The 17,934-nt window shown below is 42.2% G+C and overlaps 1 protein-coding gene across 1 annotated transcript in view; it reads right to left on the bottom strand.

Annotated features, from left to right (window-relative positions):
* LOC137627753 (interleukin enhancer-binding factor 2 homolog) overlaps positions 1-17,934 on the bottom strand; it is a 38,435-nt gene that overhangs the window by 11,504 nt on the left and 8,997 nt on the right. Inside the window, 1 exon segment of the mRNA XM_068359041.1 lies at positions 7,043-7,211. Within this exon segment, the coding sequence (XP_068215142.1) occupies positions 7,043-7,211 (169 nt within the window).

Genomic DNA, 17,934 nt, shown 5'->3' with positions numbered 1-17,934 from the left:
CTTGTGTGGCACTGCCGATGTGTTTTGGCACATAGCTCAGAAGCCATGTGTCATGCAGGTGAGGAACCCACCACTTTTCCTTTGATGCCTTATCACAGACCATTAACTTTGGGGAAGGAGAGAGGGGGTATATTAGCCCTCTGATCCTATCACTATCTCCGTAGAATCCCAGGTAGCATTACCTCTAGAATGAGAAGAGTCATAAGTCATCTTGTTAATGGGGGGAGAGAGAACAGAACATCATCACTCCCCAGAGCCAAAAGCAAAAGTGATGATAGAACACGGGGGTGAGTGTGTGAGTGGGGTAGCCGGTACTACCCCCAATCAAAAGAGCTAATTAGCGGTGGGTAGTTATACCTCGCAAAAAGTTTTATGGCTAGTCTTCCAGCTTTGCCAAAAGCATATTCCCTATAAAGAGTGAAATGGTCTGTATTTAGTGACGGAACAAAATATTTTAAGGGAGGTGATGGGTAGTCTCTCAAAAAGGCAAGCCAAACCAAGCCAAAAGGTTCAAGATTATCTGGCCGATTAAGGACATTGAATCCTTTCCATCCAGAACTTTCACAGAATTTTTTTCAACTAAGCTCATTTAAAATTCTAGGTGATTTTTTTTTATTGTGAATTCCCTTTTTAGAAATATATCTGGTATACCTCCTCTTCAACTGCAACTAAAATTGGTATGTACATTGAAAAAGTATTTCAACATTTCTAGAGACCTGTCTAGCCTGAGATGTTTTAATTCTCTTATTCAGCCATGTCTTGAATATTGTTCTAGTCTGATCTTCATCAGCAGACACAAACATGACAAATGCGTAGATAATTTGTATATTTCCCTAATACAAACCTGTAGTTATTTATTAATGGATACTCTTTTGCCGAAGCTGGAAGGTAGCCAATTAGACTTTTGGTGCAAGGTGGCAACCCTACCCATACAGTGGGTACTGGGTGGCTAGGGGTACTAGCTGCCTATATATATACTCACAGGACAGTGATCTAGTCACTTCTTTTGCAGGGAGGACTTATTGGGGATAGGCGATAGCGGGACAATTTATATAAATAACTCCAGGTTTGTATTAGTTAGGGAAAAATAAAAATTTTCTAAAAATTTCATTTGTTCACCAAACTAACAAAACCTTACGTTGTTAACGCTCGCCCTTGTGAAGAGGAATAGCAGGTAGCCTTCCCTTCACAGATCGACCATCCTCAGACTGTTCCACCTTTGGTCAAGACCACACTAGGCAAGGTCTTTCCGTCGGGGGATCAAGTGGCTGGATAAGTCAAACTACTGGTATACCCATTGACCCGGGTTTGCCTATTAGACTGTAATCGAGGGAAACCTTGCCACCTCGCTTATCAATACATAAGAGAATGATAGCGGCCTGAGCAATACTGGATGTGAGATGTAGCAAATGAACGTCAAGGTAAGAATGTTTTAAACAGGAATCTTACACATAAAGATAGACATTTCTCAATGCCTTCCCTGCCTTCCCGCGAGTGCTAGTGTATCAATATAAATTATTCTAGGTTATATAAGGGAAATGGTTACTACATGAAGGAGCTGAAGCTAGCTTGCAGAAGGACCCATAGCGCTGTACCCCAAGAGAGGGGAAGGTGAAGAAAGGAAAAAAAACAGATATACTTTCATTCATCTCAGACTTAATCCAGGTAACCAATGCCTTCAACCAAGTGCTACCCATCCAACAAGGAACCTGAGGTACTTTAAACCACTTGTTGTGCAGCCACCACAGGACCGACAGAAAACGTATTGAGTATCCTGTGGGTCACGTCTTGTATATAGTGTGCTTTGAACGTAGTTTGACGCTTATATACAGCTGTTTATAAAACTTGCAACATGGAGAAGTTGCGTTTGAATGCCAGGGATGTACTGATACCCATGACATCATGAGCTCTAGTTCTTCCAGCCGGAGGATTCAGGATTGATAGCCCAGTCAATGAGCTTAGGTATTCAAGCTGAATAGGAGTTTTTAGTGATCCTCCTTTTAGTTCTACCTGAACTAACAAATAGCGATATTAGTCGGGGCCAGGTTGCTGCTCTACGTTTAAAGTAGTACCTTAAACTCCTTACTGGGCATAGTAATAATTGATCTGGATCATTGGTTACAGAACGTAAACTCATAATCTGAAAGGGCCCGAATCTAGGATCCAGTACCCCTGGATTTTGAGTCTTTGCAATGAACTCAGGGACAAAGTTGAGAGTCACTTCCCCCCTTCCCCTTGAATAGGCAATGTTGTATGAGAGACCATGTGGTTCACTAACTCTCTTAGCTGACACTAAAGGGAGTAGGAACAGCATCTTCAGTGACATTACAGTATGGCATAATAGTTCGTAGGGAAGTCCTTTAACCCTGGAAAGGTATGATGGGTCGTATGCGACCCCTACAGCATTTTCAAAACCTGTTTTTTCCCCATAAATCATCAGCTGTCTCGAATATGGAAGTGATCGACCTGCAAGGGGTGACTAGTCTACATGCCATTGTCTGCTTTAGGACTGATTTTCGTCTAACTTCCCTCCTTCCCCCGTTTTTTTACCCCCCCAGGGGTCGACCTCGACCCTGACATACCTTTATAGGGGTAAGTGATCAAACAGCAAAGTTATTACATAATTATAAATTGTCGAACAGTGTTGATACTTGTTTGGTTCTTTATAGTTGGAAAGTGCGGATGGATGGTGTGTCTACCACTTGCATGACATTGGTTTTGGCTTAGATGCCATATATTGCCATGAGGTCCATTTTCCCTCAAATGCTAATTTCTGATTTTTTTTTATTTTTTGCAAATTTTATTTTTTTCTATTTATTTTGAATTTATCTTCAATAATGGCCAGCAGGCAGTATTCCCTAGGCATGGATGTCATCAACACACTTCTAATGGAGTTAAAAAGAGATGTTGATGATAATATGGAGTTTGCAACCCCATTCTTCATTTCAAGTGGTAGATTGGGCTGTATGAGTTGTTGCGGTCTGCGGCCATTTTGTTGACATACCCGAAAGGTAAGTTGGCATATCTCTATATATTCTTGTTCTGTATAGAATTCGTGATATTTTGGTATATTTTAATGCATAAATATCATATTTTATAGGAGATACAATGATTTTCATAAGAAATTTACATTGTGAAACTAGGCCGTCAAAAAATGACCTTTAGATTTCGCCCCTGATATAACAGTAAATTACATCTTAGTGCACATTTTATTATGTATTTCTGTTCTAAGATAATATGAGTTTATTCTATAAAAAAAATTAGCCTCTTCCTATTTCATTTGGGTACCCAAAAAAATTCATGAAATTTGGACAAATTTTTTTGGCCAAAAAAAGTTACCCTTTTTTTCTCATTACAGATCTTGACTTCTATGGGTCCAACTCATTTCCAGCAATTACACGCTGTTGCTTTGCCATCTAAGAAGGTGTCCCTAAAGGGATTTATGTGTATATGTATATTTCTATTTTTTGTGAATATTTACGACGTCTTTTTTTTGTATACTTAAATTTTTAATATATTTCCAATAAATAGTTATTTTGTAGATGGGTATCATTTATATTTTCAGTAGTTTTTAGCATTCTTTGAAGTATTTTTAGCAAGTCAAACAATACAGATTGATGCATAACTAAATGTTTCCTGAATTTTTTTCAGAGTCGGGGTCGCGCGCGACCGAGTATACCCTTAAAGGGGTGTCCGAGGAGCGTACCTATCCAGGGTTAAAGAGCCTCAGGACACGAACCACATACTGTACCAAGTAAGAGGTCTTATCTCCGACTGGGGGCAAGAGATCTCATAACTTCATATGAGTAAGGAAACTTCCAACGAAGAGGAATGGTCCACTCCATTCAATCTAAAGCCTAGGCTTAAGGCTGAGCCTTTCACAGCCGAGACCGAAAGGTGTGTTTCCTCCTGAAGATAAATCAGAAACTCCACTATTACAGGCACCAACCACAAGAGATGTTCCATTTTGCCTGGTATACCAAGGCAGAGGACTTTCATAAGTGACCAGACATTCCTTTGCAGCCTGGTATGAAAATCGAGGACTTTCATAAGTGACCAGACATTCCTTTGCAGCCTGGTATGAAAATCCTTTCTGAGAGAGGAGATGCTAGATAGTCTACAGGCGTGAAGCCGTAGAGACAGAACCGTCCTTTGAAAGATGTTCGCGTGTGGTTGTTTGAGTAGATCGGGTTGTGGGGGTAGCTTTCTCGGGAGATCTCCCAGACGATACAAAAGATCTGGGAATCACTCTGCCTGATGCCAAAGTGGAGCTATGAGGGTCATCATTAGGTGGTTGGATGCTCTGATTCTATAGGAAAACTTATGACTGGATATGACTCAGTGGGTCCCAGTCAGGAATGAGATCCTGATGAGCTCCCTTTGACCCTCCTGGGTTGGCAAAACATGCTGTACCCTTGAGGAGAGGTAATGCTAAGTACCGCCTAGTGACAAGTCCTCTCATAACTTTGTATGAGTAGAGAAAGTTCCAACGACAATCAAGTATCTATTCCTTTCAGTTTAAAGGCGAGACCTAAGGATGAGAGGTAGCTTTGACTGCCAAAACCGAGAGAAGCATTTCTTCCCGAAGGTATACCAAGATCTCCGCTATTGATAAAATAGAGGCATCGAGGGGAGCGATACCTCTTCCACAACACCGGTCACAAAAAGCTGACTACTTCGCATGGAAGACACACTGAAAAGCGCCTGAGGTATATAGACATCCTTTCTGCAAATCATTGCGAAAAGCCTCTCAGATAGGAGTTGGTGATCAGTTTCCATGCGGCAAATCAAAACGAAGCTACGGCTTTGTGGAAGAAGTTGTCATGTGGCTGTTTGGGTAGATTGTGTCGTGGAGGAAATTCCCTCGAAAGCTGCAGAAGGTCCGGGAACCATTCTGAGCGATGCCATAGCGGAGCTAATGGAGTCATTGATAAGTTCTTGCTTATCTTGACTTGGTTGAGGACTTTCTCATCACAGAATGGGGGAAATGCGCACAGAACTATGCTGTCCCACCGTTGGTGGAATGCATCTTGCCCAGGAGCCTTGGGATCTGGGAACAGGTCCATAGTTGGGAAACCCCACAAAATTAAGACTTTGTTGGCTACTAGATGATTCAAAAACATGCGGAGCCCACTATCTGAGTTGCCCTGCTCAGATTGTTTGTAAACACATTCCTGTTGCCAGGAATGATGTGAGCAGATAGGGACAGCTAGTTGTGTTCTGTCCATCTGAGTATTTCTACTGCTAGATGGTTCTCTAAGAGATTTATACGCTGGTACCTTTCTGATTCGGACAAAATAACGGATATGGATTGAGGCGGCATATGGGACCACCCACCATCTTTTGATGTATCCAAAAAGAGCATCAGTTCCGAAGTGGGGGGGTCGAGAAGGTTGGCCTCTTTGCAGGGGTTCTCATCTGCCACCCACTATCTTAGATGATCGGCGATCGATGAGCCTCGAGCTGACACTCGGCAAGCTGGCAATCAGCAATTGTAGCTAAAAGGAGGTTTTCAGTGATCGGGGATCGGATTGGAGATCAGTAATCGATGATCGGAGATCAGTGATCGGAAATCAATGGTTGACATTCGGTAATCAGCAATTCGACGATCGGCGCTGAGAATTGGCAACTGACAAGCTAGTGATCGACGATTGGGTGTTGAACAATTGGCAACATGATATGATCAGTAATCTGCCGATAGCTGAACTAAAATTAACGATTGGCGATCGTAGAGCTGACAATCAGCGATGGTAAGGTGACGATCTGTGTTCGGAGAGCTGTTGATCAGAGGTCGACAATCCGGCGATCAGAGTGATAGACTTCCTTGTAATGGAGAGCAAAGCTTTGCGATCATGAGCACCTCGCTCGCGATCGTGATTGTCATGTGATCGGTCAGGTTGGCGAAACGTATATACTCTTGGGGCAAGTTAATGAAGATTACATGGTCAATCAATTACCTCGTAGAGTGGTCAACAATTCCCAGAGTTTGCGATTTTTGTTTCCTTCCTTAAGGGCTAGTAATTTCCCTTGAGTGGAACAAGTGGCCCTGACTCTCAGGTGAAAGTCAACGTTTCTCAGTTCATCCCGAGGGATCGAGAGATTGCTTAGTAAGAGAACATCTCGAGTTAATATGAAGACGCGCAACTGATTGCACACTTCTGCTATGAAGGAGGGAGGAAAGATCCTGTCCTCCATCTAACTGCAACCAATCTAGCGGAGGTTGGCCCAAGTAAGGGTGATACAAATCGGTAAACCAGGTAATTTTTCAATATACAGTAGTTGTATAAATCCATGCCTAAAACCTTCAAGTATAACCGGTGAGTATTGCATTCTCATAGCTCTAGGTTCAATATAGTTTTGCTTCATCTGGTATCTTTATGAGACCAATTTTGATCTCTTCATAAAGAATTGAAAACCTACTGAGGAAACTACTGTGACATTTTCATTATAACAGTATCTTATAAAAATTAGTTGGACATCTTGCAGGAATGGTCTGGTGTAATTACAGAAATGCCATTACTTTTAACACCAATATGATGATGCTTCTGTACTTACAATAAAATACCTAGCTTTATAACATTATAAAATTCACTCTTCAGAGAGAGGCTACCCAGTACTGTACTGATATTCTGCATAAATTACTAGCCTAAGAGAGTACATCAGACTCCCACCAGACATGAAGTTAACACGTGGCAAGAATATCAACCCATTAAGTTTTGCCTTACTCATAGAAACCACTTAGCATAATCACATGCAAAACCATGACAAGTTCATTAGCTATAGATCAGTCCTGACAAAAAAAAAAAAAAAAAACCTTAGTAATGACAAATCAACAACTGAAATCTTAGTAGCGACAATGAGATTTATCCTTTAATGGTCCCTTCATAATGAATTTCAGGATAAAATTCTATTAACATAATTCAAAATCTAAATAATAAGGTACTCTTCTTAAAAACAAAATACTGTATATAACTTCACAATACTTAAACTAATGGGCAACTGCTCAATACTAGATACAACTATATGCACATAAAATAATCACCTTCATGGGGTTCCTGCGTTCTGAGGTCGTCGCACACTTTCTTCCCTAGCGCTTCAACTGCTTCTTTGGTGGGAAGTGTTTTGAGAATAACCACGATATCAGCCACATTATGCCCTGTCATCATTGTGCCCTTCTTGTATGATCCAACTTGACGTACTTCTTCTATTTGCTGGAAAGTAATAAAGAATACTTAGAACGGTTCACTTTGAAACCTAACGAGAATTAATGAAAAACTAACAAGATAGTTAAGCCAAACTAGTTAACTATGACAAACAAGGTACAGTTACATTTCAAATTAATGTAACTTTCCCACATCTTACTGAAATAAAATACTACCAAGAAAGCTATATTAATCCAGTCAACAGAAACATCTGGAAGAAATCTTAAAAAAAAGGAAAAAATTAAAATACTGTATAACCTATATTACTTTACTGCAACTGGGAAGTGTCTTGAAAAAAAAAAAAAAAAAAAATTTAAATTTATATTATATACATTATAGTCAATATAGTTATCCACGACAAATTAGTTTATGAAAACGACCACATACATAAAATTCATGCATACGAAACAAATTTTTCTCCAAAGAATACATGGTAAGTCAAAAACTTTGTTCACATTCTAACTAAATAAACTGTATTTTACCTGATATACATAACTGTATCAACTATGCATTATCATATTTAATAATCCTGTTTTAGAATTTCTCTATCTCTTTCAGAGGTGCTATGCAATATACACATATAACAGAAGAAAAAAAATCTTTCTATGTTTTCTTAAAAACAAATACAGTATTACACACAAAATAAAATCTATAAATTTCTTGAATACATGTTCGACAGTAGGCTGGGCTATTTAATACACTTCTTTTGATTTCATCTGCTGATCTCTAGTTTTAGATATTAATTGAGCTTCATATGACAAATTTGGAAGTAATTTGTATTTTTCCTAGAAATACATACATGCAGCTCTTTACTGTGAGGTACTATTTTGCCGAGGCTGAAACTAGCCTTACAAGTTTTTTGTTAGGGTGTAACTACCAACTGCTAATTAGTGGGGGGGGGGGGGGAGCGTAGGTTAACCCTGCCACCCCCACCAGCATTAGCATTTGTTCCGGCGCAAAATACAAACCTTCCGCTCTTTACTGTGGAAACTCGCCTTTAAGTGGGTGAAAGTCCAAAACCAATTGGCTGGCAACTGTCCCAGGAAGGCCTCTGTATGGTGATACCTTGGGGGATCCTGCACCATGTTATCCTCGCAGAATAACAGCCAAGGAAATCATTGCTGGGAATAAGGAATTAATCTGTTGGAACATACATCATAGCTATTCGGGCCTTGCCCTCTACTAATGTAATTTCTTCCCGCTTCCCCCTGACAGAAGGACGAGGACATAAAATATATATATATATATATATATATGTACTGTATGAGATTGTCCAAAGACACTCACCCACAGAAGAATGAGGTTAGCTGAGCAGGGATCCCCAAATGCTGCGCCCCAAGAGAGGGGAAGATGAATTAGGAAGTGGCCAGTCACAGCCATATTCATCCTAGACTTACTTCGCAGGTAATCTCCACCCTCAAACCTCTGATACTTGTCCCACAAGGTAGCCGAGGTGTTTAGATCACGTTATGAGCAACCACCAAAGGACCTTTTAAGAATGTGTCTAGGTTGCTATGGGTTATGTCTTACAGATAGCAGGAGGTGAACATTGTTTGATGTTTCCCCCTGCCTGCTTGAAGTACCTGCTGAACAGAAAAATTCTTTTGGAATGCAGTGGGAAGTGCTTACTCCTGACATCATGGGCTCGGGGACGTCTACCTGTCGTCGAGGTGTCTGAGGCCCGTGCCCTTTCTATTACTCGCCTGATCCAAGAGGAGATTGAGTTCTTTGTGATTCTCCTCTTAAGTCTTCCCCGTGGTGACGAATAGCTTGATGATCATGGGTCGAGTTCTCCTCATCCTTGTGAGATATAACCTCATCGTCCTTACAGGACACAGTAACAATTAATCAGTATTGTCTGTTACCGATCACAGACTCCCAATCCGAAAGGGCCCGAATCTAGGAATCGCTAAGAACGAATTTTGAGATTTTGAGTCTTTGCAACAAACTTGGGGATGAAACCGAGTGACTTGCCAACCATCCCCTCTAAGGGGAAAGACCATGCAGCTTGCTGACTCTACCAGCACATGTCAGGGCCAAAAGAAAACCATCTTTAAAGTCAAGTCTTTATCCAAGGCTTGACGTAGAGTCTACAGTGAACCCTCGCTACTTCGCGGTTCGACCATCGCGGATTCACCACTTCGCGGATTTTTTCCATAACCCATATATATACAGTAATATATATATATATATATATATATATATATATATATGTATATATATATATATGTATGCATGTATTTATGTATATATGTAGGTATGTATATGTGTATACATATAAATATATATATATATATATATATATATATATATATATATATATATATATATATATATATATATATATATATATATATATATATATATATATATATATATATATATATATATATATATATATATATATAATATATATATATAATATATATACACACACACACACAAAGTAGGAAGATGTGATGTAGTTCTAAGGGAAAAGTATGGGAAATATGTCTGGGTAATAAGCAAAGCTCTACCTCCAGTTTGTTTCTACATTATGATCAGAGATAAATGTAAACAAAACATTGGTTGCCATTTTTTATCGTGCTTTTTAGCATGTTTAGGAAATGCATGATATAAAATCACCTTTAATATTTGTGCCTGTTTTAGTTTAGGGTACTGTAGTACATGCATTAAGTGTTCTGTACATTAAAGGGTAGTTTGTTAACAGTACTACGTACAAGGGAAGGTTTTAAAAGTCTGAATATACATGTTGAATAAATAGGTAAATATGGTGTCACTACTTCGCGGATTTTCACCTATCGCGGCCGCGACTGGAACCTATCTACCGCGATAAACGAGGGTTCACTGTAATAAGGGGCTTCTTTCCATGAACGTAAGACCCTCACAATATTTCAAAGAGGTAGTCTAACTTTCGCCTGAGGACAGAAACGATCAAAGTTCCACATGAGGAGTGACAATTCCGTCCAGGAGGAAATGTTAACTCGATTCAGTTCGAAGAACATGTTCAAGGCTGAACGAAAACCTTTCCCCACCGACACTTTGTGGAGTTTTCCCACCCTGAGGTACAGTAAAAACCCCACAACTGCTGGAATATAGGTACTGAGTGGAAAGACACCCACCACAAAAGACGGACCACTTTGACTGATACACGGCAGACATCAACTCCCAGAAGTATCTTGCCATGTGGCTAGCAACTGACTTCAAAAAACCTCTCTTGTGAGTAGTTGCTGGATAGCCCTTCAGGTGTGAAGACATGGCGATGGTATCGCTTGGGAAGTGGAGGGAACTCTCTTAGTGCCTCTATGAGCAGATGCAGAAGGTCCAGAAACCATTCTGCATGCTGCCGCAGTGGAGCTATGGTCATTGCTAGATTTGCAATCTTATCCCACAAATGTTGAAAAGTGTCCTGCAAGAACGCTTGTGGTTCCAGTACTTGTGAGCAGTACACCGGAAGTTCCGGTTGAGGGATGTCATGGACAGGTTGATTGTCCATTAGGAGCCAACTATCTGAGCACTCCTGCTCAGATTGTCCACCAGTACGTTCTTCTTGCGCGAGCTGATAAGGCTATCAACTTTTCTTCCATCCACCTGATGATTTTCACAGCTAGCAGGCATAGATGCTGTGAAAAGGTCTCACCGTGTTTGTTTCAGCTGGACACAACTGTAGTGTTGACACTCATAAGCACTACGTAATACCCTGAAAGGAGCTGATGGAAGTACTAGGGTCAGGTAGATTGTCCTCCTTTCCAGAAGGTTATGGGCCCACGCCTTTCGGATTCGGACCAAAGGCCGGATGCTGTCAGGTGTAACGGATGACAACCCACCCCTATTCTTTTAACGCATCTGTGAAGACCAACAAATCCAGGGACAGACAGATCTACTCCCCTGACGTCTCTTCTGTTCAGGTGCCATCGGTACTAGGGTATTTGGTGGGTCTCTATGCTGAGACCGGAAGGTCATCAGCTGTCACAATAGAGACCGTATGTGGTGCCAGCTGTGGGGCACTAACTTCTCAAGGAATGTTAGATGCCCCAGCCGTTTTGCTACTGGTGCTAGCAATTTACCTCTCATGAGAAAGCTCTGCCAGTACTTGATGCCCTGACAGAAAGACCTTGCCTAGTGTGGTCTTGACCAAAGGTGGAACAGTCTGAGGATGGTCGATCTGTGAAGGGAAGGCTACCTGCCATTCCTCTTCACAAGGGTGAGCGTTGACAAGGCGAGGGTTGGCAAGGTGCGCTAGCTTGCGCCACCTCTTCTAGTTTGTCCTGCCGAGAGCATGTGCTCATGACGTGAGAGCTGGGAAAACGAGCCATCTCAGTTCTTAAGGTAATTGCTACCTGTGTGCACTTGCGAGGGGCGTGTCCATGATTGTGAAGTAAAAATGGTAGAGCTCGCTCCTTCCAGTTCGCCCAACCGCAATTTGAGACCTGTGAACTGCGCACTGGTTTGTGCGCTTTTCCCAGTTCTCAAAGGCAACACATCTATCCGTGCAGGCCTTTTTCAACTTGCCCAGGTACCGCGACATAGAACTCACCTTTATACCGGAACATGCTTCTGGTGTGTGCAGGTCTTGGTGAAAAAAACTCGTACAAGAAAGCACTCCGTGCAGCAGAAGTGAGTTGCCTCTTTTAGTCAGGCAGATGAGCTCATCTGCCCACCTTGCTCGGAGAGTGGGTGCGCAACACTGCACAAGATTTCCTTGCGTAACTAGAGTGTTTTAACGCACGAGTAGGATGGACCAGGGTATTTTCCTACGAAATGTCTTCGGCAGCAGCCTGGAGGGCAGCTTTCTGCTCTCCTCCAGGAGAAGGTTTCGCTCATAACTGGCTATTAAGACTGCGAGAGACAGGGTGTACCAGCACCTGTGAGGAAAAATCAACACCCCCACTTCATCATTGGAAATGGGAAGGTCTCTCGACATCCTGGTCAACCAATACCAACTAGGATGTCAAAAATACCCCTTAATTATGCCTATTGTACCAATCCCCCAACGGTTAGCAAGTTCCATGAGTGGAACAAGCAAACTTGATATTCTCCTCGGTTCCTCCCGAGGGATTTAGAGATTGCGTAGCAAGTAAAATCTCAAGTTGATGTCAAGACGTGCAACTGGTTGCACGCACCTGCTATGAAGAGAGAGGGGGAGAATTTTCTCCAACTCCCACCAACGCAATGGGAGTAAGCCGAGTACATATGTTACAAACCAGTTAACTGGGGTAGCCAGTACTCCTTAGAGTAAGATGTTATGAAAGCGAATCTCCTTACTGATGGCTTTCGAGCAGGAGACCTGTCAGTAACGCCCGATCGCACATAACTTCTTCTCAAAGGTAAGATTGAGACGTATGTTCAATCTATTGTTGGACAGGTAATGTAGGCATAAGTCCATCTACGGATACATAACACAGACTAGAGAGGCAGACGAACATATGGGCGTAGCCCAATTTATTAGCAGAGTCCGGAACTCGGTTGAAAAGCATTGATAACGTTCATAACTGAGACGTCCTCCTTCCTATGAGCAACGAAAATGTTTGTATTTTTTTGTCTCCAATCTGCAAAATTGGAATAAGTTTCTAATTTTCCCTTTCAAACAGATTTGCTTACCTGAAGTTTCTGGTGTCAGTTTTTTTTTCAAAACTAAGACCTATGATCAGAAGTTAGGAAGGAACTGCCTGGGATGTAGGGAGACCACATATCTATTATGTCTGGTTACAGGAAGGAAGAGTAATGCATAAACTGGATTCATATAAGGAATATAACCATCAACACTAATGATTTACTAAAACGGAGATCTAATTGTAAGATAGTCTATAGTCCTCGTTGGCAGAAAGATCGCTTGCCCGCATATGCGCGTGTCCGTCTGTGGCAGCGCATACGTAACCTCTTTGCCTCTAGGTAAACGTTTAAAGAGTCTGAGCCCATTTACGGGAATAATTTATGTGCAATGAATCGCTACATTATTGACCAAGGAATTCAATCATCGATTAGCTGTGGTATACTTTTAAGACGCGAGCGCATGCGCCCACAAAAACAACAAATACAGGTAGTGTAGCGTCATATCTCCGTTGTTTGCCTGCCTGCCTTGTGGGCTGGGCTTGCTAATGTTCGTAAACGTATTGAGAAGCTGACAATATTCGTATGGCCACCTTGTGTATGGGGGCTTGCTATCATTCATAAACGTAAGCAGAAACTAATTTTCCCTTGGGACTACAGGTTTGAAATAATAACCTTATAAGGACATATATCACAAGCCCATTGTGCTGGTGCTTTAAACAGCTCTCCATTTCGTCGGGCAACAAAGCCAAAGAAAACAACTCAGAAGGATTATATTTCACGAAACTCGATGTCTAACGGGAACTTATCGAGTCCAGGGACAAACTGACGCATGCAGCTGACTCGAACTATTCATAGTAAACCGTACTTGTAGCCATAGCCCAGAGGTTTTGCCTTGGTCGAGAGTGCATGTGCCACAGGAGTCTGTTTCAGTCTTTTATAGTTTTAAGGAATGTCTGTAGTTACGTAAAACTTATCAGGGCCGAGTTACCCATGCAGAAGCGAAGTCTTGCATGAAGGGTTTATTGTTCCAGTACACAAAGAACACAAACACTAGGCAGGTTCTTATAGGATTGCCAGCAACTGCTGGCGAGCGTCCACAAACGGTGGCGAGCGTCCACAAACGGTGGCGAGCGTCCACAAACGGTGGCGAGCGTCCACAAACGGTGGCGAGCGTCCGCAAACGGTGGCGAGCGTCCGCAAAGCACTGGCAAGCGCCCGTGAATGCCAGTGAGACTCGGTGAACGAGAATTATAAACCACCAGCAATCTCCTTCCCTGCGAGACCCAGTAGCGTATGCTACTCTAAGTGCTGGAGAGAAGGATTTCAGAAACTTGCCATGGGTACTAAGGCGAGGGTCTCACCAACCCTCGCCTCGGGCAAACCTGATATGATTACTAAGGTGAGGTGAGGGTCTCGCACTAGACGAGAGTTTACCTCGCCTCCCCTCTTAGCACTGCCTCGGAAGGGAGCGAAAAAGGCTGTGCTAGACTTGAAGATCAGCTGTTTCTTCCTCGCTAGTTAGAAACTATGAGGTGCAGGTCCCTAAGAGCTTTGTTGTGGCAATAACCCTGAAGAGTTAAGGGCTACGAGACTCGTTGATGGGACAAGAGGCACAAGCGGGCCGCGGTCGTCACTATCTGCTGCAAAGATCCCATACGGAAAATGCAACGAGACTTGTTTCGTACTGAGGGCACAGCGGCAGTGAGAAGGAATTGTAAGCAAACGTCTAACTCAATCAACGACAAGCTCTGAAGAACATAGACTGAGCATGGAAGAATAAAAGTTCTGCCGCAAGTCCAATATCTTTCGGAGGGACCTGATCTTTCCTTTCGAAAGCGAGAAGATCGATCAACACCTCTTCCTCCCGATGGCGCATCGCCTCGTGGATGAGGGAGTTGCCGCTCAGAAGGGAATGTATGAGAAGATCTCCCCTCTCGCGAGAGGATCAATCAACTCTTCCTTCCGATGGCGCATCGCCTCGCAGTAGAGGGAGCTGCGGTTCAGAGGGGAGAAAGGTGTTGCATCGTCCTTCCTCTAAAGGTCAGACTGCGTATCACTTGGAGGAGAACCTCCCGGTCTTAGGGGTTACATCTCCTCCCTTTGGACGAACCCGGCTAGAGGACCAGCACCCCATACAACCTCCAGAATTAAGCCAAAATTGTTCCCAAGACCTAGCCGTACCATGACAAGTAACTCCGAGGAGTTCCTGTCAGCCACTGCTCATACCCGCCCTCCGAAGTAGAGCGAACATTGGGTGAGCAGCAGAGGAAGAGGCCAAAAGCCTCTTGCTTCCTTCCTTGCATGGGGAACCCGTGTAAGGAAGGCAGCTCTAAAGGAAATTTATTATGCATTAGGGCAGTTGCCAAAGGGTTTGGCGGGAGAGAAAGACTACGTATTTACAGAGCCAAAATAAAAAGCGACGGTTAGTCGCTAGTGCTGGTTTGAGCCGGAGATATTGCCTCCCCCTAACTAGCAGTGGGTGGTTACAACATCCTGACAAATAGCTTATTGGCTGGTTTCATCCTTGTTGAAATAATACTCTACAGTAAAGAGCGGAAAGTTTGTATTTTGCACGGGAACAATTAAGAATTTTTTACTTTTCTATTATCAATTCAAGATACATTTTAAAAAATGTAATTACCAGTGGCAGTATTGAGAACATGCTCACATATAATTTACAAAGTAACATTGCTATAATTTCCTAACTTATACAGTATGCCAATTTCTAACTCTAAGCTTTGAGTTTTGATTAGCATTCTTTGACGATTTTTAATACCATGCTGTTAAGTATCATTTTCTGATTTCTGAAGCTAAATTTACAAGAGTTCTTCAGCATTTTTTAATACTGTTTATGTTTTGACTAGTCTTTTTTAATATTGTGCTGTACTTGGCAATTTCTAACTCTCAATTTTTCATTTTGACTAGTGTTCTTTGGCAATTTTTCACAGTTAAGAAATTTAGTGTCAACTTTTGCATTTTAGCGTTATAAAAAATTTGCAAATACCAAACATGCGGATAACAAGAGTTGACCGTACTATAAAAGTTTTACTTAACTACTAATTCTATGATAAAAACTTTAATTATTTCTAAAAACTGGTTAATCAACCGTTTCAAAATGTACAAACAATGTTTTTTATTTCTAACAGAAAAACAAAAAAATACTCAATATTAATATCAAACAGGACAAGTTTCGATACTTTGTTTTATTATATCAACTTAAACCAGCCATTATACATCCAGTAAAAAACAAACATTTGAATTCATATCTAAAACTAAAGTTTAAAATACTCAAGTACAATCATTTCCAAGTAACTAAAAAAATTCTCCAAATTGCTCTCATCTATTTTTTTTTTCCTTTCTCCCAATGCTATAAATGCTTTTATCAATTGTTAACTATTCCACATCTTTTGCAACTTTAAATTTCAACTGATCTAACATCCTGAATGAACAGCCTCCAAGTTTAATATCAAGGTTTCAAGTTCCAGCTTTTTCTTTTTTTTCTCAACATCATATCTATCCAAATATCATTTCACCTGAGTCTCTATGAAGTCACCCTGTCATTGCGTATGATGGGTAAACATGAAGAGGTAGCCACAGCAAGCATGCATAGCACCTTCTCTGTCTTGAGAGTGAAGGTAGGAAAAGTCTGTTTGACTGACTGGAAGCGAGAGTTCTCAGACCTACAGATCTGATCTTCAACTCCATTTATGGCCAAACTAGATAGATACTCCTAGCACCTATATATAGCAATGGCTTGGGCCTTTGATCCTCAATGACCAAGGTTCTCCCCACAAGTGGAGCCAAGTTTGCCTCCCTCTGACCGTTGTACCCATTATTGACAGCCAGGAACACTACGACTCGGGATTGTTTGCCTCCGTCAGCACCAGTCTAAGGTTCGGTATTTAAGGGGCAGACTAATCCCATGTACCCTCCTACCCAGGTGTTGTACAATTTCCAGCCGGTTGTTTCAGCGCTTCATTTTCCCCCACAAATAACCCATTCCTAAAATACAGCTAGCAATGTAATCAAAAACTGAAGAAGGCCCAGGAAGGATGACAATAACGGAGTAAGAATCCTTGGCAACGACCAAGGCAGAGACAGGAGGAGTAACTTTTATTCTTCCCTCTGCTGATTGGGGTGGGGGAACAACCATGGCCCTGTGCCCAGAGGCAAGCGGATTAAGTCCCTTTGCTACTAATCTCTTGGTCTTCCACTGCACAAGACAGTGCAACGATAACCTCGAGTGTGCCATCCTCTCGACTTGCTATACTGAAGTAACATTGGTTGAAGGGGGAGCAGGAATGTGGAATGGAAAATGTAAGGGCCATATACCCGTATCCCACTTGGCTACCGGGACAGCTGGGGAACCCATGCCACAGCAATGAGGGGCCATAGTACAGGCAAATAGCATAGGGTGTACACCTGACTCACCCAAGCTGCACCACAAGGTCATGGTCAAGACACAGGTCCATGCACACCTGTTCCACCTGGCTACCATGGTAGCCATGGTACAGGATTGCTGCTGCAGCTTTGGGAGCCAAAATGCAGGGAGAGGAGCAAATAAAATGCTATCCACCCCACTCCTCCAAATGAGAAGTGATGTCATAAGGATCCCTTTCTTACGGCTATGGCGGCCCTCCTTTAACTTCTTTGACTTCTTCTAAGAAGTATCAGAGTCATAATTATAGAAGAGGGAGAGGGAGATCTGAGCTTTGGACCCCAGGGCACAAGGGTCACAGTGAGGGCATAGAAGGGTCAAGCACATTTACTATGTCCTTCACCACTGGGATCAGCAAGGGAAACACTGGCACCGAAGACACCGGAAAAGGGGTAGTTTCTGCTATTTGATCCCTCAAAAAGATATCGAGGGACTACATGAAAGACATAAGGAGGTCCAACCCTTCCTCAAGACAAATTCATCATCAGTGGTATGCATTGCAATGGAGGAAAGCCTCCACCCTCCGATGGGGAGTGCCAAACACTGGGGGAACCCTATACACCACCACAACTCAAAAACCCGTAGATTTACCTCCAAGTGGTCCCCACTCATGACGCATACTCCACAGGGACCAAACCAGGGGAATAAGCACAGAAGTAGCAGTACCAAAAGCACTTGAACGGGAAGAAGCAAAACACCTACTCAGTGCCTACTTGGGTGTTGCCAAGACAAACCTTAGAG

The sequence above is a fragment of the Palaemon carinicauda genome, chromosome 35 (assembly GCF_036898095.1).
Source record: "Palaemon carinicauda isolate YSFRI2023 chromosome 35, ASM3689809v2, whole genome shotgun sequence".
Lineage (NCBI taxonomy): Eukaryota > Metazoa > Arthropoda > Malacostraca > Decapoda > Palaemonidae > Palaemon > Palaemon carinicauda.
This window is presented reverse-complemented; position numbering and strand designations above follow the sequence as displayed.